Genomic DNA, 24,735 nt, shown 5'->3' on the forward strand with positions numbered 1-24,735 from the left:
CTCTCTCGACTTGTCACAACATAATAATAAACGCAGTGAGTGAGCAGCTTTTGGCTTTGCGACGGACAACTTTGAAATATTTTTGCTTTAGTAATAACTCAATTTGAAGGCACTACTCCTTCACTGCATTTGATGGGGGATTCTCTATACGTTGACTCCGCTGCAGCTTTAGATACTAAACTCTATAATCAACAAATAAACTGATATATTATAATAGATCAGGGGCCTTCAACATTTTAAGCTAATGACCCCTTAGCCGAAAGAGAATTTTGTTCTATCAAACAATTAAGAAATAAGTGATACCCAGTTTAACTGCTAATCCAATGAAACCATAAACACCCCCTCCCCCGTCAAAAACAGTTCCACAAATCAAAAAAGTGAGCTGTGCAAAGTCTGTTTATTTTGTTATATGTACCTTCCACAAACAACATTGGATCTGATCCATAATCTTTGCAAATATACACAAAATCAAACATACCATGATCTAATTGTGACGCAGGTGTAACAAATAAATGTAGAAAAAAATTCTTATAAAAAATGTTTTCAGAAGCAATGACAAGACAAACATAGCAAGGTGCTGTGACATAAAATAACTTCAATGAAATCCTGTCATATAGCAGATCCAAAATACTGAAATGGCATTAGCATTCATGAGTATTACATAAACAAATCTATAGTCTAAAAATGTTACTGCACTTCAAACAAGATAATCTCAGATTTTAATCATTTTTGTAGCAAAAAAGCAAACAAATAAACTAAATATGACTTCATTCTTCCAGGACCCGTTCATCTTTCACTTGCTACACTCCTTTTTTAAAACTATTATCTCTACATATAGTAAAGTAACCTTCAGCTTTCCCTCGTCAACTCAGCCTACTTAACTTTGGTGAGAGTATTGATCTGGGTGAATATACCAATTCTATACTATATGTTTATAACACAGAGAGCTGCGTGGATGCAGGTAAGGCTGGCATGGTGGTACTGTATGCAGATGTGGAGAGGAGAAGGCATCAGTGTGAGCTGCAGCAGTGGCACAATGCCAGTTTGAGTGATGCAAGTAGATTATTCAGCTTCGTCTTTCAGGGTGAACCTGGAACAAATAGAGGGACAAGGATTAAATGAAAATTGACAGTGAATTAAATCACCAGCAATCATTTCATAGAAAACCAGATGCATAGTTAAGCTGTACTCCACAGAAACTTCTCAAATGACTCCTGCATGATAACCAGCTTCTCTGCTGTCCATATGTACTGATTACTTATTGTGTTACTGTGTTAGTACTTAGCCATACTTTGGTAAATCACTGTTTAACTGAAGATATGGGTTGATAGCGAATAATTGTTTATGCTTTTCGGAGAGGTTTGAGAAGTTTCTATGTATGTTTTTTTTATGTTATGAAAATCTCATTAATCCAAGCTAACTACACTCTCAGTTTTCTGTCAGTGAGGAAACTGAGGTTATTGCAGCCACCTTTCAATTTGAGTATCACTTAACAAATTTAAAACAGTCTGCTCCGCTCACCATTCTGTGACACCAGAAACCAGGTCAACCTGGGCCAACTCGATCTGCACCTAAAGAACATAAATGGCATGTTAACATCTGTATAAGCTGTACATACATCTTGTGTATAAGCAGTATTTATGGATATATTCAGTGCAAAGTTAGGGACTCCAAAACAGTTAAAAAGTTACCAGACATTAGTGTACAGCTGGGCCACATCTCTACAAGTGTGGATTAACCTAAGTTATACTAATGTGTGTTGTAGAGTAATCACATGTGACATTCTTTGCATACCCTGATGGTTACTTATTAGCCTTCGGCCGCTGTTTGTGTGTGACGCAGAAAAGTTTAAGTGATATGAGAAAGTTGCACTTGGAGGTCTCAGACTGACCTGTCCAATGACGTCGCGGCTCCTGAACGAGGCTGAGTTGTTCTTCACTGACACACTGAGGCGTCTAAATCTCGTCTCATCCGCAGACACATCATACTCGAACCTTAAAGAATCAAAGAGTATTGAAGAGTCATTTTTTTGCATGTGTAGGTTTGTACATATTTGTATGTACAGTATATATATGTATATGTTGCATGTGTATACTGTATATATGTGCAACAATGGATCATACTAGCCTACTTAATATTCTTTACTAGTACTTTATTCATTTTATTTTTTCCCTATAAAATATATAGACATTGTAGGAAAGCTATAAACATGAACAACATCATATGTAATCAAATGTAAATTTGTGTTAACTGCCGCAATAAAGTATATTAAAAATAATTAAATAAATAATTAAATAAAAACCTTAAAAAATATGACAAAGATTAAATGTGAACACAAACATAGATCCTGAAAGAAAAAAAAAGTTGCATAGGAATATTAAGACAATTAGATAATTACCTCTCATTGTATTCTGGGTTGAGGTCTCTTTTCTTCACTGCGGTCTTCCTCTTGGTGCCTTTGCTTTTGTCTGGCAGCAGCATGAGGGAGACATAGCTGTCTACACCATCCTTACTTTGAGAAAGCAGACCTCTGTACACAGAAAAAGAAACCATATCTTAAATAAGTATAAACGTTAAAGCATAAGAATATTAAATTATTTATATTAAGTCCCAGTGTATTAGAACAGTATAATGCCTCATTGTAAGTTAGAGCTGTCATCAACAATGACCTCATGTTAAATTGTAGGTTTTTCTCAAAGGGTAGGTTCATAGGTTTTTAAAGCAGAGCCCGTTTCATTGTTACTATAAACAAGCAGTATTTTACAAATGAAGAGTCAGGCCATAGTGTTTTAATAGTGTTCTAGTAAAGACAATAAAATCTGACTTTTCAATAGAACATAGAGATGACTAACTATACTGTATCCTATTCCCGGAAAATGAGACCTAGGTTTTTAATTTATTTATATAATTGAAGTGGTGCCATGATATCTGGGAAACAAACTTTTAATAGAGTCTGAATTAAAAAAAACATTAAGCCTTTCCTTAAACCAAACCTATTATACCAACAGAATATCATTTGTGAGAACACAATTCGACTGAAATACAGTATTCGAGGAAGCTCACCTGCAGGCATGGACGATAACGATGAGCTGTCTCTCCTGCGAGGCATATGCAAGAGACAACTTCACCTGCCCGTTTCCAGATCCACAACCAGAAGCAGCACAGGGTAGAGTCCCTGCGCTGATCATATCCACCATTTTGGACTCTAGGACCTATTCAAAAAAACATGTGTCATTTTTTCACATGTTGTTATTTAATATAAAACAACATGTGTGTGTGTGTGTGTGTGTGTGTGTGTGTGTGTGTGTGTGTGTGTGTGTGTGTGTGTGTGTGTGTGTGTGTGTGTGTGTGTGTGTGTGTGTGTTTTTTCACCTTGAGTTCAGCCCTCAGCAGGACCTGACTATCTGGTGCAGCTCCATCCAGATGGAACCACTGGTCCAGGACCAGCTGTGGTTCTTCAAGCAGCTCCCTCACAGGAACCACCAGAGATCCCATTGGCTGGTCCCAGCCACTGGATAACTGCAATGCAAGAGAGAGAAAGAGAGAGAGAGTGTAAAAAATCCAATCCAACATCACTGTTGTTAAATGTGAGATGCAGAATATGTGTAAATAAATGTCCTGCCTTTACTACAAGCATCTGTTTAGGATCATGGACCAGGAAATAGAAAGACTCATTCCACTGGGGACTGGTAGTGCGCTCACACAGCTAAAGACAAAATGTATGATAAGAGTTAACATAATAATAATTGATCCATCAGACTGACAATAGAACGCCGTGCATCAAGAGTCTCACGTTGGTTTTGTAGGTTGTTTCACCCAAAATAAGCTCAGCTCCAGCTTTGGGCTCCTTTCCACTCTTCTTTAACTATCAAGGAAAAGAGAGGCATTCATGTTTTATTATAATAAGGAATCTCATCACAGTATGTAAATGTGCTGCAGGTGACTTACAGGTAATGAATGTGCTCTCTCCATATAGACAAAGAGCAGAGCAGCAGAGGGTACAGCCTTGTTCTTATAAGACTGGAGGGATTGAAGCTGCAACACCTGGGACATGGAGCACAGCCAGTTAGGCCTGATGATTGCTTTGCAATGTCAATAATGTGCTCTGCGTATTGGAATGTGACTCAGCAGCATTATACAGGAGGCTGCTTGGTTATGGGCACGTCAGTGGTGCATGTTTATTTTTGAATAAGCATTGGGTGAGGAAGCTGTAACATAATTGAGGCACCAACCTGGTCAAGTCTGACTGAATTAGACACTGTAGGAACCCATTCCAGTATCAAGTGGACACGCCCAGACTTCACATCGTTCAGAGTGTACCACTGCAACAGAGACAAAGTCAGTTAAAGAAACGAGGCAACACCCTTCAGGAATGACGCGGAAGAAAGATTAGAAATCAAATGGCATGACTTCAGATCATGAATCATTGACTAACCTGATCTGTGTACTGGGATCTGATGACCTCATTTAGCTTAATGCTGAATCTGTGAACATGAAAGTGTTCGAATAAAAAGATATTAATTTCTGACTTCCCAAAACAAAGATTTCATACGTTGACATTTAATGAAAACTGCTGAAAAACAATCAACTGTACAGTTTAATGCAGATCATTTACAGGTATTCATAAATACTAATAATATTTTTTAAATCCAACCACATGAAATATTCAGTTAATGTCGATGCCTGGGAGCTTTGGGACACCTCTGAAACTTTATAGTAAATTAATTATTAAAATAAAAAAAGGTAGCTGCAAATTTTTTATTTGATCTGTGATAATCAGCACCACTCAATTCAAGGCGAATCTATGCAACAGTATTTATTTGTATGCATTGAAGTATTTCAGTCCATTATTTTGTTAAGTCACAGGTGTTTGTCTGTTAGAATTCTTAGCATGCAGATCAGTGTACACTTTGTATCTTGAGTACTAATAAAAGTAACTGATTGACCAACATTAAGACACACACCTGCCAAGGAAGTCATCCGAGTCTAAATCCTTATCGAAAGCTTCAAACTTGATTTCCTGGACGCTGGGCCCACTCAAAATCAGCTTTAAAAAACAAACAAATAACATATTTGTACAATATACTGAACATGTGTTGAGATCCAGACAACATGTGTCAATGCTTAAACCCAGAACACTTCATACCTCATACATTTCCTTCCATATTGGGTTCAGATTCTCCTTAATAACATGACTCTTGAAAGTAACTCCCCCGATGTTGATCTTGACATAGGGGTCGCTCTTGCCCTTAACCATGCCACCCATCAGGTTATCCTTGGCAATCAGATTCTGGGCCTCCAACAGGTGAATCCTTAGCAGCCCCTGCAGGATGAAAACTGTAAATGTTCCGAAATATACAGGGAGTCACTGAACAAACAACATAGTGTGTGAAGCTGGTATACTGTATATTTCAGCACAAAAATCATCAGGCTTGTGTGCCTTAAACACAACATCTACATAGAAGTTCAAGACGTTTCCCCCTTGTGTCATAATTTTAGAACAAGTTCTTTAAATATATATTTAAGCCTTTGAATGGTTCTTTGAACACAGCCATAGGAGTACTTCTAAAACCTGCCTTTTCATTTTCTTTAGAGGCACATTATGCCACAGTAGGATATCAAAGTTAACTTTTATAAGATATCTAAAGGATATCTTTCCTGTTGTCTGACTAAATAGTGTTTATTTTTCCATGGTAAAGGTCCCTCCCTCACACCAGACTTTTTACATTATATAAACAATACAAAGGTTGGCACGTTTCATTTTGTGCCTCCTGTCTGGAAATTACTCTTTTTTTAATGTAGCTGGTGTGACACAGGTACCTATGCAGAAGTTCATTAGATCATGCACCAGATCCATCAAATCTCCACATTAGAACTTAACAGGATTAAGACACATTCTTTATCCTGCACATTCATAGTATTTGGAAAATGGCTGGGGTTATTCAGAAAACCCACATGATGAGGCTGAGACCCAGCAGCATCAGTTTAGTGAACTATACACCATCAATTGATTTTGGACAAAATTAATGACCAGCAAAATATTATTGTCAGTGTCATCAGTTATCAGACAAATGGAGCTCTGCCCCAGACATTGAATTTATGATATTAACAGTATTTCTTGATTGATGCTCTCCACTATAATGATGAGAACAATAATGTCAAAGACGTGTTCACTTTGGAAGAAAAGAGGAGGGTCCTGCACCTTGCCATACTCTGCTTATATACAACAAATTAAAAAAGGGGCAGTTACAGAGAACAAATCCCACTGTACAGTTGATGGAAGCTAATTATTCAACGTTCATTCTCTTAATCAAGGCAACTACTTAACCCACCTCTTCACCAAAGCCCTGACTGGGTATGGTGTTTTGTGGAAGAACTTCTTCAACTTTAGGAATTTCCGTAACCTCTGCTGGACCCAGGGTGTCGGCAGGAAGACCAGTCACTGTGGCGTGAGCAAGGTCGCCTAAACCAGTACTACATTCACACACACACACACACACACACACACACACACACACACACACACACACACACATACACAGATACACACACACACAAAATACAGAAATTAAACATGGTTTTTGTTCGGGTTCTTTCGGTTCTTCCCATTTATAGATCTTTGTAGCAACAATGAAGCAAAGAAATGTGGTCTTATTTGCTGTGATGTGGAGCTCACCCCGCTGTTTGCATTTGTTCAAAGTCTTCTGTTGGGTCTGACTGTGTAGTATACTCTTCTGGTTCTGTCGGTTCCTCCACCAGCTGAGCAAGAATTACAAAGAAGGTTATGCAGGTGAAAACAGGCAGGTTAAGCAAAAGAACAGCTGACTATGATGTGCTATGACTCACAGCAGCAGCAGGTAACGTATCAGGTGCAGTATGAATGGCAGCTGGCTCAGCGGGAGTCTCATCTTCTGTGTAGTTCACAGCATCTGCTGCTTCAGAGTGTTTAAACTGGCTGGATACTGCAACCAATCTGAAAATACACACTGCTGTTACAAAACACCAGAGCCAGATTCCTGAATGGAACTAATGGACAATATTAGCTTCTTTAAAATAAATTAAAAAGCTACAATTGTACTTTAAAATCACATTTTACAGGGCACATTTGCTTGTACATCCCACTAACTCAAAAGTGTATTTATTAATTTATTTATTTAAATGACACTAAGTGGTATGGTTTCGGTGCTTTTCAAATAAGACCATAGTACAAGTTTTAGTATTTTGACTCACTCATCTTTTGTCAGCTTTGAGCTTTTTTTATTCTCACTGGTTGTGGAAATAACCATCTCTTCTTTCTTTGAATCCGTCACAGAAGGCTGTGGAGCTTCAGTCATCCTTGAGCTCAGGACCTGTCAACAATACAATAATTCTAGGTTCCAATCTATGCACCACAGCGGTAATAATCCTGTGTGTCCACTCTTACCTTGAGTTCAGCCCTCAGTAGGATCTCACTTTCAGGTAAGGCTCCATCCAGAGCCATCCACTGGTCTAAGACCAGTTGTGGTTTAGAGAGCAGCTCTCTCACAGGGACTACAAGAGATCCCATTGGCTGGTCCCATGCGCTCGACAACTACGAGATAAGGACACATTTATAATGCCAGTCGGGGGCAGAGATGTTCTTCAGATATTGCAGTGCAATACACTTACCTTCATTATCAGCATCTCCTCTCTGGGGTCGCGAACCAAGAAGTAGAAGGCCTCATCCCACTGAGGTGATCTGGAGCGATCGCATACCTTCAAATAGAAAAACATTAACCATAGTAGCTTTTTGTCATTTATCACATAAAATATAACTGTTTACCAACACACTAGTTTGGTTTCTGGAAAATTGTGTTGGGGACTTTCTAAGAACATTTTATAGACACATGATTAAACAATATGATACGTATGACATATATTTGAAACAAATATTCATTAGTTGCAATCCAGGCTGGCATAGTTAAAGTATGTGTGTTTGTTTAATGTCTTTATAATCAATCTCATACCTTGGTTTTGTAAGTTGTGTTACCAAACACAAGCTCGGCCCCAGCCTTGGGTTCCTTCCCACTTTTCTTAAACTGAACACAGAAAGACACAGAACACATAACATTATGTGAGTATGCACTCTGTAATTAAGGCAGGCCGAGATCCAATTTCTCTGTTTTTTAAAGAATAAAAACATTCCCAGATCCCATCTTTACATAATACATCAGAGTGATTGTTGCATAGCAAGCAGCAACTATTTCTCAAAGTCTTCATTTTTTTTAATCTAGTGATTACTTACAAAAACAATATATTTAGGAATAGAAGAAGTTTTCCACTATATGCCAATAGATGGTTTGTTTATCAACACGTGCCTTTAAAACGGTTGTCTATCTATAACTCAGAGGCAGTACACCTATTATAATGTTTTTCAGTACCAAATTACAAGAGACTCACAGGCAATGAGTGTGCTCTGTCAACAAGAACAAAGAGCAGGGCTGCAGTGGGAACAGCCTTGTTCTTGTAAGACTGAAGAGACTGCGCTTGCATCACCTGCAGTAGAGAATCACATGAAAAATACATTACGATGACTCAATACTGACGTGCAGGGTGAACTGAGAAGGCTATCATATTTTAAATAGTACAAATGTGGGAGGAATGGGCAATTCAATTAATTATAAATATATGCATGAATAAGAAAGGAAACATAAACAATAAAAAATGTGCACCAACTTGGTCCAGGGTGTCATTATGGGACACTGTTGGTACCCACTCCAGTATCAGGCGAACGCGTCCAGACTTCACTTCATTTAAGGTGTACCACTGAAACATAGATGTACACTTACTGAATGAGAGCCTGATTATTATCAAAACTCAGCAACAACTAAGATACAGTAAGGCATGAGATACTGACCTGGTCTGTGAACTGGGACCGGATGATGTCTGCCACACTGATTTTGCATCTGCTCTCAATGAAAAGATTTTTGCATATTTTACACAATAGCAGTTAAATGCATGATCTGTAAAAAATGAAGCCAGACCCTTAAAATGCCCAAAGAAATTAAATCTAAATTATTCATATTTTCTAAAGCTGTAAAACATTTTGTTTACATGAGAAATGTAAGTATGAATGAATGAATGAAAAAAACAAAAAACAAACTCATTATATCCACATTCACGATGATTATTGATCAAAAATGTCATTGTGTAATTTATTTTGCGAAAGCACCAATAGTCAACCCTGCAATATCGTCGCAATATCGATATCGAGGAATTTAGTAAAAAGATATTGTGATATATATTTAATTTTCTCCATTTTGCCCACCCATATATCGAACTTCAAATACACACTATATATATATATATATACACCTGTTTTTTATCTTTACGGTGATTTAACTACAGTTTAGGCCTGTAAACATATTGACCCACTATGTCTTCCAGTCATACAAATAGCCGTATTAGCCCTCACCTGCCCAGGAAGTCATCTTTGTCCATGTCTTTGTCATACAGCTCTACCTGCACCTCCTGTCCTGACTGAGGCCTCAGCACCACCTGTGGGACCACAGAACAGTTTAATTAATAAAAAAGTGTTTAACATATAAGTATTAGCTTCGTCATATTTATTTGAAATCATACTTGAGAGTAAATCAGACTGTCCAGTCCTTTTATACACACCTCATACATCTCATTCCAGACTGGGTTCAGATTCTCCTTGATCACATTACTCTTAAACGCAAACCCTCCAACACTGATTTTGGCATATGGGTCACTCTTGCCTTTTACTATACCTCCCATCATGTTATCTTTGGCGACCAGACTCTGGGCCTCCAGTAGAATGATTCTCAGCAGCCCCTACCAGAAGGGATCATATAACATTATATTTATACTTTTCTTTTTATTAAATGTGATTGTGCCATGCCTTGCTGCATGTATCTGCCCCTGCAGATACAACATTTTGTGATGTTACCTCACTGGCAAAGCTGAGGTCTGGGGAAGTATGAGGAGGTTGTGCTATGGCAGGGCTTGGTAATTCTTGCACCTTCTCTTCAATCACTACAGCTGCTGTTTCCGTGCCAACGTCAAGATCTTCATGTAAAGTCACCGAAGAGGTGATAGTCTCCACAGGAGGAGTATCCACTGAACTTGACCTAAACACATAAAGAGTAGCAAAGAAAACTGTAAGAGACAATAGCACAAGTAGAAAGAAAATAAAGACTTTTCGAATGAATTATCTCACCTCAGCATTGTGTCCGACTCTTGTTTTTGCTGAGCAGGGGAAAAGTCTGATGCTGACGTGACCTTAGCCTTTTCAGGGGCGCCTGGACATTTGCTGGGAATCAGCATCTGTAGTTGAAAAGAGGACATATAATGAAAGCTATAGAGAAAAGGGAAATTTAGAGAATTAGAACAAGACAGGTTAAGAAAATGACAGGGGAATCACCTTTAGTTCAGCTCTAAGAAGAACCTGGCTCTCAGGTGAGGCTCCATCCAGATGGAACCACTGGTCCAGGATCAGCTCTGGTTCGGAGAGCAGCTCTCTGATAGGCACGACCAAGGAACCAATGGGCAAGGTCCAGCTGTGGGAGAGCTGGAGAAACACAATGCAATTTGTTAGCATAGGTAGTATGTACAGTATATATCAGAGATCACACTGGTTGCATCTGTATGACGACATTCTTTCTGTGCCACTTTGATTCTGCACTGAAGCCAGCGTACCTTCGCAACAAGAATCTCTTCTCTAGGGTCCCGAATGAGGAAGCAGAATGCCTCATTCCACTGAGGTGATGTGGTACGATCACACACCTTCAGGGATGCAAGAGTCCGGCAGATATCGTTTAGACAAACAAACAGACAATCAGTGCTGTAGAAAGTACCTTAAAACATAGTGCTATCAATTCTAAACTAAATGAAGTTTGAGGTCTTACGGTAGTTTTGCGGGACATTTTTCCAAGAGTAATCTCTGCTCCCACTTTTGGCTCCTTGCCACTCTTCTTAACCTGTGTGAGACAACCGGGCAATAACAACAAAATCACATTCTGAACATCAACTGCATATCCTAACTCCATCCTTAATATCGGTAGAAAAAGACTCACTGGTAAGCCATCCGCTTGCTCCATTAAGACAAATAGTAGGCCCGCTGAGGGAACCGCCTTGTTTTGGTAGGACTGTCTGGAATAGTACTGAAGAACCTGTAAACACAGGAAGAATCCAGTGAGTGTGGATCAAGCAAAACATCAGCATCCTATTAATCCATGATTTATCTGGGAATACGGACCTGGTCTAATCTGCCAGACTCTGAGGCTGTTGGAACCCATTCCAGTATCAGGTGAACTCGACCAGACTTAACATCACTTAGAGTGTACCACTGAGCGAAGAATTGGAATTATTTTAACACAGTTATATATCACAGATGTATATGCAAAGGGTTCACGGTCTCATCAAAGGGAGTTAGAGACCCACGTGAGTTAGACCTAAATTCTGGCACGCTTTCTGTCCACCTTTTCTGACCACACTCTTTGAGGCTAAACATGCAACAGTGTGCCCCACCTGATCAGTGTACTGAGAATCAATGATGTCCTTCAGACTGATCTTGAGCCTGTATGTCAGGATATGCGAGATTAGAATGTATCTTTAAATCTATTAACTTTATGTCATAATTGAATTATTTATAGCTCTTGTACCTTCCCATGAAATCATCCTTCATGTCCATGTCTTTATCAAACACCTCAACACGCAGGTCCTGGCCAGGCAGCTGGGTAAGAATCACCTGAGGGGTTGCCAATTTCAAAGGACAGCAGACATTTACAAACACATGCAAATTTCAGCTTCTTCTATTAATTTTGTAACAAAATAGTGTTCTTTCAATAAATAACTGTAACAATTGTGTTATTTACCTCATACATCTCATTCCATGTGGGGTTAAGATTACTCTTGATAACCTCACTGGTGAATGTTTCGCCCCCGATGTTGATCTTGACATAGGGGTCACTCTTGCCTTTTACCATGCCCCCCATCATGTTATCTTTCGGAACAAGGTTCTGCCCTGCCAACAGGTGAATTCTAAGCAGTCCCTGAAAAAATTACAAACACATTACAATAAGCACGTGCAGTTTGAGAAAACACAATCCTAAATCAAAATCCTAATTGTACTCTCCTCTATTACCTCTGTGGCAAAGCTAGGATGAGGGGAGGTCTGCTGAGGCAGCTGTTTGGACATGCCCGCCTCCAGATTAGATGACACATCAGACGGAATACGTTCCTCATCTAACCACAGGACCTATGATACATCAGAAAAGACAGGAGTCAGAAAGAAGCTAAATAAAATGTGACTACGGACGACGGTTTTATTTAATCTCAGTTGAGACATGTGAAAAGATTTGTTAACATTGTTTTGTTTTTTCAAATTTCCAATGTATTAATTGGTCATGCATTGGTCTAATGCAGTGCAGGATTAGTGAATGGATCTTGTTGCCATTTACCCTGAGAACTGTGTTGATATAGATGCGACTAGCAGATCCAGAGTTGTCCAGCTGGAACCACTGGTCCAGAGAAAGATTAGAATTGGACAGCAGACGGGACAAAGGGATGGTCAGACTGCCCAATGTCTGCACACGATCAGCGTCCTTCACCTGGTTATTTTAACAAGAAGGAAAGCCATTTAGATATATATAAAAATAAGACTGCAGCAAGTTATCAGAGTATCGAACACAAAGTTCAGTGCAGGGAAGCTAATCGTACAAGCTGTTACCTGAATGTCTATGTCCTGCTTCCGAGGATCCTGGATGAAGAAGGTAAAAGCTTCCTCCCACTCTGGATTAATGGTTGTGTAGCAAGTCTTAAGGCGGGAATAAATAGTATGCATATAAAATATAAATAAATGAATCACAATCTACAAAGTTATAATGGGCGTTCCCCGGGAGATGTACCTTGCTCTCTCTCGTGATGTCTTGCACAGACAACTGCACCATGGGATTGGGCTCTTTATTTCCCTTCTTCATCTAAAATATATAGATAAACATGACTAAGGCATGTGAATATTCTGTAACCAGGAGCAGAGCAATAAATAGACTTTATCTACCATCCTGACAACACATGGCTGATGTGAATAATAGTGTGTATAGGGCTACCATAGCAACAGCACAAATAGCTGTCAGGAAGCACCACACCACATGGTATAATCAGGAAGTATAAATCTGCAAACCGCAAAGACTGAGTTTCATTCCAAAGATTCTGACACTACTGTTGCTTTTTGTATATGTTATGACAGCAGAATTGGGCACAGTAGGAAAATATGTCATAACAGCCTCGGATAAAATTAGCCACATTGTCCACATTTCAATGAAGGGCACGGGGTTAGAGGCTAACGCAACAACTTTGTGGAATGTCAAGACAGGTGGCAGTTACAGCTCTGCCCCAGTTTAATCATACACAGGAAGCAGCTCTGAGCTGAGCACAAATGTGGGCAGAGAGGGTAGAGATATTTGACTCACGGGAAGTGCCTCAGCCTTGTCCAGATATACAACCAATATGGCTGAAGAGGTTGGATCTGCAGTCTTACTGGTGACACTTTCATTCCTCTTTAGGACCTGAAGGGCAGAATTGCAAACAGAAAATAAAATAAAATTATACTCTAGAATCACTTAAGAGAAATGCACCAGTGGAAACAAGTGACTCAAACCTGCTCTAGTCGATCAGTGCTAGGCAGCAAGGACAACCACTCCAGTCTGAAATGAACCCGTCCTGTCGGAGTTTCTTTCAAAGTGAACCACTGGGAAGAAAGCCACAGGCATGCATTTACGATCCAAATACTTAAAAAGTGGAGTGAGATGATGAACAGCTTTTTACTTACATTATCAACAACAATGGATTTCTTCACAATGCCCAAATCCAATTTTGTCCTATATTGGAGAATTGTAAGACAGAATTCAATAAAAAGAAGAAAATATATTGCTAAAAATGACAAGGATCATAGCATAGAAAGCAGATGTTGTAACTTACAAGTACAAACACATATATGATTAAAAAAAAGCTAGATAACTCTTTCCACGAAAGGTGAAAGATGAAAGGTGGCAATGTGAGATTCAATGTAGGCACACAAGAGACATGAATATGTACATGTACCTGCCCAGAAAATCATCCTGGTCTGTGTCTTTGTCATATACCTCCACCTCCAACTCTTGACCAGGCACTTCATGGACTATAACCTGATGTACCAGACACACACACAAGGACATGAAGACTGACAGAGGGATTTTTATGGAAGTTGGCTGCAGCCGGATGCCACCATGAATGAAAATGAACATTCCCAGCGCTGTTACAGTCTAATCCCTCATGTACAGAACAAAGTGAAATGATAAATGAGTCTTCCAACACCTGTGCGATGATGACACAAATATCAAGCTTTCCATAAAACTCTCCATTCTCCTTACCTCATAAATCTCTTCCCACTTGGGAGAGTCTGTGTTGTCAACATGTTTGGAGGTGAAGGTCTGAGGGCCAACCCTCAATATGGCATAGGGGTCAGATAAGCCTGCCATAACCCCTTTCATGTAGTTGTCCTTTGCTGCTAGATTCTGTGCCTCCAGTAGGTGGATGCGCACCACACCCTAACACAGAAAAAGAGGGATCTAGATGTAATATACTTGTGTTGACCGAGATGTGGAGTTATAAAACAGGCTCCCAATATCTGTAGGTGCATATTCAGGCTTTACCCTGGGCAAAGGAGAGCGTAGTTGAGCCACATGCAGGCCTGGAACCAGGGGGACAACCAGGCGGTTGGGCAACACCAAGAAGGAGGCAATGGCATCCATAATCATGCTGTCAGACATGACACTGAGACAAAGAAATGTAATTTAAAAGTAATTTCGCAAATAGTATATTCACAAAATAGTAAGTTCTATAGGCAATTTTCATTGCCTATAGAACTTACTATTTACTTAATAAAACCCAAACATTAAAGTTCCCATATTATGCTCATTTTCAGGTTCATACTTGTATTTGGGGTTTCTAATAGAACATGTTTACATGCTTTAACGCTCTGTTTAAGTCATTTTAAGTGCCCCTCCCAAATCCCAATCTGCTCTGATTGGTCAAAGTTACTGGGTATTCTACATCTCTGTCATTGCAGCCGGGGAATGACGTAACAGCACTGTAGCTGCATTTTATACCTATGTATAGTATAGTTGTGACATCACAACTGAATGAAGGTCCTGACACAGTTTCTGTATATAGACTGTGTGCTTTTCTCTGTGGACTGAACATTTGGATACTTTTGACAGTGTTTATAGAGTACCTCAACCTGCTTTATAATCAAGATAAACAAGGAAATCTAACTATTTACAAAATCGGACCTATAAAAATATTGTCAGGTTGTGTTCGTTACCGTATAAGATCATGACTATTACTAATACATAAACAAATGAAAGTTTATTTAAGCATGACTCACTTCAGTCCAGGGATGTCCAACAAATTAGTCAATCCAGTCCAATTTATGTCTAGTTTCTGTGAAGAGATAAGACAGAGGAATGTGCTGTATGTAGCAAACCAACAACGGTCGATGTGAAATCAATAGCGTGAAAAGCATGCGAGACTCGACTGAGATACATGATGGTCACAGGAGTGGGGGTTGAGGGGCAACAAGAAAAAAGGACAAAGAGTTGAATGTAGATGGACGTACAGGCCGCTGGATGAAGAACATGGTGACCGCACCCACTATGGGTACATCTCCAATCAGAGGCTCCAGAATCACCCGCATCATTCCATGTAGCTGAGGACAGCAAAGAAAAAAGGTGTGAAACCATACATGCTTCCAGAATGGCAGATTGTCTGGATATTTCAGTTAACCTTTTTGACAGGGAACATGTTTTTCTTGATATAATTCAGTCAAATAAGTCTTTCAAGCTTGAAAAGAAGACAGACCTGTATTCCTTTGACTCCAGCTTTGCAGAAGTATCTCTTTACCTCAACGTCGATTTCTACATTGCCAACATAGCTGAGGACACAAGTACAAAAATGTAATGAACAATAATGGCGTCTAAAAGCTGTAATACAGAGATGACGGTGACTTACAAATCCAAAGAGCAATGGATAAACATTCACCTAATATACAGATCTAGCAGGACTTGTCCTTTGTCGTTCTCGGTGTGTGCCTTGATCCCTACAACCTTCATGGCCTGGAACAACCAGAAAGCAAATTTTCACCACAATACAAACAACATGCATTATATGTGTGAATCTTTACAGCAGTGTCATAGACTCACCTTGTTTCCCATGTCCACTTTTGTGAAGCTGAGGGTTTGGAGGTGGGTGCTTGAGGTTCGGATAGATGGAGCGATGGTTTCCACAAGCAGCTTCTCAAGGTATTGGCCGACAAAGGGCCACACCTGCTGCAGCACCTAGGCAAGCCAACGACGACATGGTTATAAGCTGCTTTTATTGGTAAGACACATACCATAATATACAATGTACATCCCTGCAACTAGACACTACACTTCTTTAACAAAGCTCTTCAAACAAAAAGAGCTGTCAAATGCCGTGGCTTCCATAGACAAAACTAAAGAATGACAGAGACAGCTGTAGCCAGTTGAGTCTCCTCAGCTGTTGGCTATCTACTTTTAGTCCTTCCATAAACAACAATGTACCCTGTGTTCTACATGTGCTCAATTTTTACAAAATGTTACTGTCGCTACATGGACATGTTAAGTCTTCCTTTCGGGAAAGAACAAAAATCAGATGCACTGCTTGTTTGTGTGCTTGTGTGCTTGTTAAAAAAAAAAAAAGTTGGTTCCAGTCTGGCATAAATGGAGAGTGAGTCATCAGCTGCCTGCTCCTCGGAGGGATGCAGCCTGAGCAGCAAGGGAATCTGCTGATCTCCCCTCTGGTAACCAGTCTCAAATCTCTGCTTTGTCTGTCTCTCTGACGCATAGATCTTGTGGTCCTGTTGGTATCAATACTTTTATTACAGTATGTTAGTGGCTATAATTTCTCTGGGCTAGAAAAGCAAAGCGGGCAGGGGGAACAATGGCTGTAGTTTTATTTAGTTTGGGGGAGTGGGCAGCTCCTCCCCCTTCCTGTGTGCTATCCTGTAATGAAATGGAAATGTTGAGACGGTTGCCTGGCACTAGGCCTGCTCTCTACAGTACAGACACAGTGGCTGCACTAATGGGGGTGTGGCCTTTTCTGGAACATGGCAGCAGCAGTTCTACCATATATCCGCTAGCACCAGCTAATTACTTAGCATACTCTACAAAGTGTCAATCGGCACAACAGCTGAACAGACAGGCTTGTGTTTGCTGTGGGCTTAATAAAAGAGGAAACACTAGTGTCTTTGTGTAAATGGTGATAAGATGAAGTGTAATAGGAAACCACTGATATGTTTACCTTATTCAACCACTCAACCTTCTCAACATCTGGAAAGCTGACCTGAAGGAAAGAAAACAATAAGTGTACATACTTTAATTATGCATAGGGCCTAATAAACTCACAACAGGATAGGGAAATGATTCGACCATTAGCTGATGCTGGTCTGGAAATGTCATCATTTGCACTGTTGATATTATCCCAGGGCTTTTTGCGCCAGGTTTCAGATAAAAGGGAAAGCAAAGAAGTGCAGCGACTCTCGATTCAAAGATCACTTTGAGTGATATGGCTTTTGCTAATTGTGTGGTTTATCTTTCACACATAACAATGCTTTCACAATTTACATATTTATTGTTTAATTCTTAAAGAAAATCCTTACACATCATTTGTTATTATGCACAATGGACAGCAATATGGATATGCCTGTTTTTTGTATATTTTATTGAGGAGTATGCATGCTGCCTGGTTATGCAAACAATCATTGAAATCACATGAAACATGTATCCACAGGAACCTTATTTGGGTGTGGTTAGATGTTATGAGTCAAAACAGGCCCACGTGGGTTTCAGCATTTCCATATTTAGTATATATAGTCTGAGGAAGCATAACGATGATACTTTGTGAATATTTCCCAGCCGTCTTTAATTAAAATCGCACCAAAGCTTATTGGATTTATGTTTTGTTGTTGCATCCATTATGCTTTTAAACAGGTTTAGTCCAAACACAAATACAAACACACAGAACATTTTAGCAACAGTCCTGTCAGAAATAATGAGGAAACACAATACTGCATATGGCATAAAGGGATTTCTGCACACATTCATTTAGGACCTGTTTTTTAAAAAAGCAGTGTCTTAACTTTAACTTATTGCCTACGAGAAGAAAAAAAAAATTTCCCAGAAGTCTTTACTAAAAGTACAAGTTGTTGTATACTGTGTGTATACTTACCAGGACAGCCTAGAAGAAGAAAAAATACTTGGTTGATGTCATAACAGCTAAAAATAGTGTCACGGCTATAATTAGGGTGCTTTACTGGAAGCTCCCTGTTAGTCCAGTGAAATTATGATTTTCTACAGTCTACAGTTTTGCATTGTTATTCTTATTATAGGGTTATTTTGGTCAATGACAGTTATGATGGATAGTGTTGATCTGGAGGATATGTGATGATAGAAGACACGCTTGTAGAGAGCATTTCTTACCCATGCAGGGAGATCTCGCTTGATTTTGGACACTTTTATAGATGCGTACTCATCCTCGTTGTTGAGCAGCTGCATCGCTGACTGCAGGCGAGCCTCCTTGGCTTCTCGGGCGTGTTTCCATCCTGTGTAGACCATCATCCCGCACACCAACAGGCTTGTGCTGACCCGGTAGTAACCGGCCAGGTAGACAGGGAGTAGGGCGCCCAGACATTTCCCAAACGTCCAGAGCACCGCGACCGCACTGATGCCTTTGGGTTTGGGACCTCCTGCTTCTGTCTCCACGGGAGTCAGTGCCTTTTCCCCGGTGTCGTCTGCGCTCACACAGTCGGCGCCCTTGGCTTCGCTCGGCTCCGTTTTGTCGCTTTGCATATTGCTTCCCTCTAGAAACTATATTGTTACTGTTTGATTAAATATATTCAGTTTAAAAGTTTTAGGAAGGACTCAACGGTTAAGTTCCCCTAACGTCCCATTACTGACGTCAGCTAACTGATTTAACAAACGCGCCGCTGCACGTGCCTGTAACCTCGCTAGTTCAGCGTTGGTCCGTGTCGCATCTTTAATGATATTTTCAAAATATTTTAGTGCTGAACTGGAGCAGTTTTACCGACTTAAGCAAAGAGCCCAGAAGAAGAAGTGGTCAACAACGAGAAATTCTGCCCCTCACCCAGTCCCGTTATGTGGATGAAAACACGCCCACTGTCTGAAGCAGGAGAAAAACGCATCTTTGACTCTTTCGCTGCTGCGTCATGACATTCATCCCATTTATAGTAATCACCGTTATTACTGCAGCGTTATAAAAAATGCGAGATTTTCCTCGGAATAGTTCAAATACAGTTATAACTTCCACCATCTTATTTAAATGGTGTCAGACGAAGCAGAAATGGACAGTAAAGTTGCTGCTTGCTGTCAAATTGTTAACCCACCAGCACCTCTGCTCAATTCTTTCTGCAGCTCTAGTTTATTTTAAAACAGCAGACTGGACATTCTTCTCAATCCCCCTAGATCCGGTGTGACTGCAGGAGCCTGGGCCATGATTTTCCCTTTGTTGGCATGCACCAACACCATATATTCCACTTGTTTGAAGAGCCACGCGGATATGAGGCTAATGAAGAGGCAGAGGGTATTATAATCGAGTTTACACAACGTGACTCCACCCAAACAACTCAAGCAATGACATGAAATGAGCATTTGCCACAAGAAACTGCCTTTATCTTACCTGTGTAAACCAAACTGAGCATATACAACTTGTGAACTGAAGGGAAGGGAACTGCAAACAAAGTGACAGATAACACAAGGTTCATTGAGTTGCTGGTGTTGTTTTTTTTTTTTCTTCAAATTTTCAAAGTACCAAAATTACATTACACCAGAGCAATTCACAAAAATATAAAATAAAACTTCTTCCAAAGTTTTTATGTCATCACAGCAGTGTTGCAGTAAAGGCTCACACAAAATGGTACAGGTTTTTGAAAAGATTTCCTTACACAAACTGTTCACAGGTCAGTCAGTCTGTAGGGAAAAAAGTCTCTGTAATGTTGCCACGGAACATAGTGAAGAAGCCTTTATCCTGCCCTCTGGTGGAGAAGTGTCTTATCTTCACTGTTCTTTCATCAGTTGAGTCTCATACAAATAAAACAAGACCATCTACTTTAAAAGTCACAGTTAAGGATGCAACAGTCAGATTTGTGATAGCTACGACCCTGCACATAATCAGTTAGTGAGGCAGAGTCGTGATCCTCATGCTCTGACTCGCAATAGGGTACGACACCATCGGGGTGGTGGCGTGACTCATGGTGATGCCGGGCAGAGGCTGCGTCATGGACACCGCCACCGGTGCCACAGATACAGCCACCGGCGCCATAGAAACAGATGGCGCCATCCCTTGGGCAATGGTCTGTGCAAGGGCAGCTGAAAGGGGGGTGATCTCGGGGTTGAGGTGAGGCGGAGGGGCTGAAGGTGGGGCATTATTAGTCTGTGGTGCTGAAGGGGCGCCTGTAGGAGCTACCAGGTCTTGCTGGGTGACAGGCCGTGGCTGCAGTCCAGAGCTGCTCAGGGTGGTGTGAGTCTGGGCAATGCTGTGATTGTAGGAACTTATTGCGCCTACAGGGGGCACCAGACTCTGCTCAGTGGGGGCAGGAGTAGAGGACAGTGTCATCACCTTGGCTTGGCTTCGAAACTGGGCATTCTGCTCCAGAAGAACTTCATTTGTGGCCAGAAGATTAGATACCTGAGAAACACACAAGACATTGGTTAGAAAAGGAACGTGCTCAATGCAAGTCCACTGCCAGAAACTCTGGATAAGTGCCTGGCAGAAACAAAGTAAACAAAAAAACACTGTTGATACTAACAATTATAGCTACTTTCATTTTTGGACAGCAATACATTTTTAACATTTAATATGTGTACCAAGTACCGTAATCACAGCTTCTGCAGAAATCGACAATACAAGCGCCCTTTACTCTTCCTAGCGTGTCTGTGTCTTATTATGTTACAGAATCCAGTCTTTAACTTTTTTTTAAATGTGTACAAATATATTATTCTCTCATGCCGCCACCTCCTATCGTAAATCCTCTCACTACTACTTTAAACAGGGTTTTATCTGTAAATACAATACACTTTCCATTTGGTCCAGTAAGTAATTCTTAACTCTTCAACTACATACATGAATTTACCTAAACAGTTCATATTGCTGGAACACAACTGTACTTCTAACCAGGGTTACAACTAAAATGTTATCAATTATTCTGCATAGTTTTCCCTCAATTATTTTGTCAAAGGTCATGCCTTCACATAGCTTTTGTCTGATCTACAGTCCAGATGTAAACAATATTTTTGATTACTATCATATAAGACAGAGAAAGCAGCAAAACCTCATTTGAGAGCCTGACCATCATTTTTACTTACTTAATTACTCAAACCAGTAATCGTTAACCAAAAAGTTTGTTCAGCTGTTTTTTTTTATATTTCATCCATAGAAGATGTTGGCGTGATATATACAAAATCTCCACAGTACAGGCCTCAAATAAGCATTAATTTGTCATTTGATTTGGCAGCGAGATATAAAAAAGCAACTGAATTCCTTGTGACTTTACATTATATTTTGTTAAAAGTTATCAGTTAAGAATTCAACTTCGTTAAAACGTTGTATTGCACTGCATTATACTGTCAAAGGTGGCTGTTATGTTGCACAACCTTATTTTAGGTATTTGTTAGAAAAACAAATCATATTATTGCATGATAAATAAAAATATATAATTTTATTTGATTTCCTGTATATCTTCATAGAAACATTTCTCAGAAGTCTTAAAATGTATATTTGTTTAAAGGCATAATGAGTGGGATTTCTAAACAACGTCAAAAGTTGGACCCTCCTACCCAGCTCAATGAAGGTTATGGTGCTTGCCAACAGGTGAACGCCAACTCCAAATTCACTCTCCTTTTGGAAGAAGCTTGTATGCCTGGCATTGTGCCTTGCTGTATTTGCAGGTTTTTTTAGAACTGTCTGCCTTTTTTGTAGCTTCCTCCTGGATGTGTGCTTACAATCTGGCACTTTTTATATAGGATGATGCCCGGAAACATCTCAAATTAAGAAAATACAGGCAGAGGGCACTGGTCTCTCTGCAGATACAGACACTGCCACACACACTTCCAGAGGGTCATAAGTAATGATTAAGAGGAAATATTTTCTGTCTATACATTTTTTTTAGGGAAATCCTTCTCATTGTGCCTTTAAGTTCCAAACAATGTGAGTTTTTTCTCTCATTCTAACCTGCTTCTTCAACTCTTCTACTCTCTTCCTCAGCAGGGAGTTCTCTTCCTCCAGGAACCTGTACTCCAGAGGACGTGGAGGCAACGTAGCTTGAACTCCCAGCTCATAGTGCGCACCTCCACTCACATCTGCTAGACGCAGCCCCTCCAACCGCCGCCTCTTCAACTGCAGAGCAGTGTGATCCATGGAAGACTCCAGGGAGCTTGCATCAAACAGCCCGCTTTCAATCAGAGGGTCATACACTGAGCATGAACTCCTGTCATAACGCCGTTGCCCTGTAGAACTTATGGACAGACAAGTGCTCATCCCGCCTCCACCTACACCCCCAACTCCTGTGATACCTTGATCTCTGCAACCGCCAAGGCTGGGGCAACCCATCCCCATCATATTATTTACACCACCTCCTACAAGTCCTTGCATTCCTCCGCAGGCAACTCCTCCTCCACCACCTATCCCTCCCACAGCGTTTACCATTCCACTAGCACCTGGCCCTATAACACCTCCTACTCCAACCCTGGAAGGCTCATATTCATAGTCTTTTTTGACATGGCGAAATTTACACTTATTGCCTCTCTGGCACTCACCCTTCAGGAAGTCTCTGCAGATAGGAACTTCCCCACGGCTATGGGGAAGATCCATGGGGGACAGGCCCAGTCGAGCTGCAACTTTACCTCTTAGTCTGAGGGGTAGCTCTCCTGTTTTCTTGTAACAGTCCTCATCCTCTTTAGATCCATGGACAAAGCGGCAGTTGGAGCGCATACACTCCTTGTTCTGGTGGTCGTGACAGAAGATGAATTCATTCTTTTGCACTCCCAAATCTGGCACCTCATTAAAGTCTGGGTGTCTAAAGCGGCAGCGCTTTCCTCTCTTGCAGACATTGCGTATGAAGTCCCTGCAGACACCACCCAAGGCCGGGTCTGCACTTTGGCCCCCACCTCCACTGTTCCCACAGTTGTTGCCATTTCCGAGTGCCCCTCCTCCTCCCATGCTCCCAGAGGCAGAAAGGTTGCTTCCAAGACCTGCTCCTACACCCCCTCTGCCCTCCGCTGAACCGCTTGCCAAACCAGACCCTCCTTCCTCACCCAGACTACCACCACTCCCACTGCCACCTGACAGGTAGGAGCTGTCCCGGTCAGGCATGGCGCTTGGCCCAGCTCAAGGAGAAAACAGCACTCATGTGTGGAAGGGGAGGTGGACGTGACCTGTCAAACATTCACATACACAGGTAATGAAGTTATGAATATCTTTTTCCTTGGAGTATTCAAAGATTTCCTATTTAAAGATCTGCAAGACAAAAACATAAACCACATTTAAATATTAGCTTTAGAAGTACAGGCGAGTATGGATATGAATGATTTGAAGTTAGCCTTCTGTCAGAAAAGGTCTATTTTAACCCAAACCGTGATCTTTTCAATTTACCCCTTGTTGCCTAAAGATAATATTTCTGGCAGTCATGAAGGCTAACTTCTCCGAACAGTGAAAGATCCTGGAAAGAAATGTATGGTTAAGTTATATGGCTAGGCCTAAGTATATTTGATGAACATGTTTTAATTGTTTAAATTATGGAGAAGGGATAGGACCAGATAAGTGAAAATCTATTCATGTTGTTTATAAGATTTTTTTTTGCTAGACCAGAAAAACCCACAACAATAAAACAGAAACATAACAAAAGTCACAATAAACAATACATACATTACACTGGATCACATTACAACAAACATACAACACGAAGAAAACATTCATGTCATCACAAATATCATCATGAGGCTTTACAACCCCAAATAAATGATCACAAAAACAAGAGATCAAATAACAATATTTTTTGTTCGGTTCCTTTGTTTAGTATACTTATACTTATTATTTTTTGTATTAATTCATTTATTTATTACTTAAATTATTTTTGTTTATGAGAACTTATATATTGTGCTTGCTATATGCTTTTTGTTTTTTACATGTTAGAAATAAACTAAACTAAGCTAGGGCTAGTTGTCGTTGTCACTCCGTGATGAGCAACAACAGTGTGAGTTTTGGCAAAATAACGAAACATTGGATCGACATCATGGGAGTTAAATTTAATACACAATAGTCGTCGGTAAACATAGCACACTGTCGTATCACGTATCGGAGTAAGCCCTTTGAAGCTAGCGAGCGTTGTGTAGCTAAGTGGCTACATGTTAATGTCTTACCACAATAGAAACTAGAAGCGGGATCCAGAGGATAACAGAGGGGTTCCCAACGCAAAAACGCCCTGCTCTGATCCACTTATATGTATACAGCAATCTCTGCAACAACAAAAACAACTAGGCTTGTGTTATTTCTGTCAATTCCTCGAGGTCCCAGTGCTGTTTACCCCATTTATCGATGCAGCTTTCACCATAGCGTAACCAACGAAGAAGACAACCCTCTTCCACAGGACATCGTACGCCACCATGGGCTTAGCGGCCAAGT

At 40.4% G+C, this 24,735-nt stretch overlaps 2 protein-coding genes across 3 annotated transcripts; both read right to left on the reverse strand.

The window, feature by feature from the left end:
* Positions 1-386: 386 nt before the first annotated feature.
* Positions 387-19,153, reverse strand: LOC310965019 (extended synaptotagmin-1-like). The gene is made up of 52 exons (XM_083938400.1): positions 18,522-19,153; positions 17,344-17,385; positions 16,224-16,358; positions 16,063-16,136; positions 15,883-15,955; positions 15,641-15,730; positions 15,410-15,465; positions 14,676-14,796; positions 14,394-14,570; positions 14,086-14,168; positions 13,814-13,862; positions 13,643-13,732; positions 13,455-13,550; positions 12,891-12,962; positions 12,713-12,799; positions 12,444-12,593; positions 12,128-12,241; positions 11,859-12,035; positions 11,646-11,731; positions 11,512-11,560; positions 11,240-11,329; positions 11,058-11,153; positions 10,890-10,961; positions 10,681-10,767; positions 10,406-10,552; positions 10,202-10,308; positions 9,932-10,112; positions 9,640-9,816; positions 9,434-9,516; positions 8,876-8,924; positions 8,695-8,784; positions 8,419-8,514; positions 7,986-8,057; positions 7,648-7,734; positions 7,424-7,570; positions 7,231-7,349; positions 6,847-6,973; positions 6,677-6,759; positions 6,333-6,474; positions 5,147-5,323; positions 4,965-5,047; positions 4,436-4,484; positions 4,233-4,322; positions 3,949-4,044; positions 3,794-3,865; positions 3,623-3,706; positions 3,373-3,519; positions 3,064-3,212; positions 2,399-2,530; positions 1,892-1,994; positions 1,522-1,571; positions 387-1,090 (listed from the first exon to the last, which is right to left on the reverse strand). The coding sequence occupies exons 1-52, from the start codon at positions 18,888-18,890 to the stop codon at positions 1,063-1,065; spliced, it is 5,502 nt and encodes a 1,833-aa protein (XP_083794526.1). The 5' UTR covers positions 18,891-19,153; the 3' UTR covers positions 387-1,062.
* Positions 19,154-19,823: 670 nt separating this feature from the next.
* On the reverse strand, positions 19,824-24,655 carry zc3h10 (zinc finger CCCH-type containing 10). 2 transcript variants are annotated; one of them, XM_083938669.1, is made up of 3 exons: positions 24,638-24,655; positions 22,288-23,489; positions 19,824-20,745 (listed from the first exon to the last, which is right to left on the reverse strand). In XM_083938669.1, the coding sequence occupies exons 2-3, from the start codon at positions 23,425-23,427 to the stop codon at positions 20,233-20,235; spliced, it is 1,653 nt and encodes a 550-aa protein (XP_083794795.1). In that variant the 5' UTR covers positions 23,428-23,489; positions 24,638-24,655; the 3' UTR covers positions 19,824-20,232. The 2 variants fall into 2 exon arrangements, with proteins under 2 accessions (XP_083794795.1, XP_083794794.1); XM_083938668.1 differs by having other exon boundaries at positions 24,474-24,647.
* Between the last annotated feature and the right edge of the window lie 80 nt (positions 24,656-24,735).

The sequence above is a fragment of the Echiichthys vipera genome (genome assembly GCF_963691815.1).
Source record: "Echiichthys vipera genome assembly, chromosome: X".
Taxonomy (NCBI): domain Eukaryota; kingdom Metazoa; phylum Chordata; class Actinopteri; order Perciformes; family Trachinidae; genus Echiichthys; species Echiichthys vipera.

Coding starts and splice junctions, on each gene's coding strand:
- zc3h10 (XM_083938669.1), bottom strand. CDS start 23,427: ATGCCTGACCGGGACAGCTCCTACCTGTCAGGTGGCAGTGGGAGTGGT. Junction 20,746..22,287: donor TAGAAGAGTTGAAGAAGCAG/GTTAGAATGAGA, acceptor TGTGTTTCTCAG/GTATCTAATCTTCTGGCCAC.
- LOC310965019 (XM_083938400.1), bottom strand. CDS start 18,890: ATGCAAAGCGACAAAACGGAGCCGAGCGAAGCCAAGGGCGCCGACTGT. Junction 16,137..16,223: donor AAGTGGACATGGGAAACAAG/GTGAGTCTATGA, acceptor TGGTTGTTCCAG/GCCATGAAGGTTGTAGGGAT. Junction 15,956..16,062: donor CTGCTAGATCTGTATATTAG/GTGAATGTTTAT, acceptor TTGTGTCCTCAG/CTATGTTGGCAATGTAGAAA.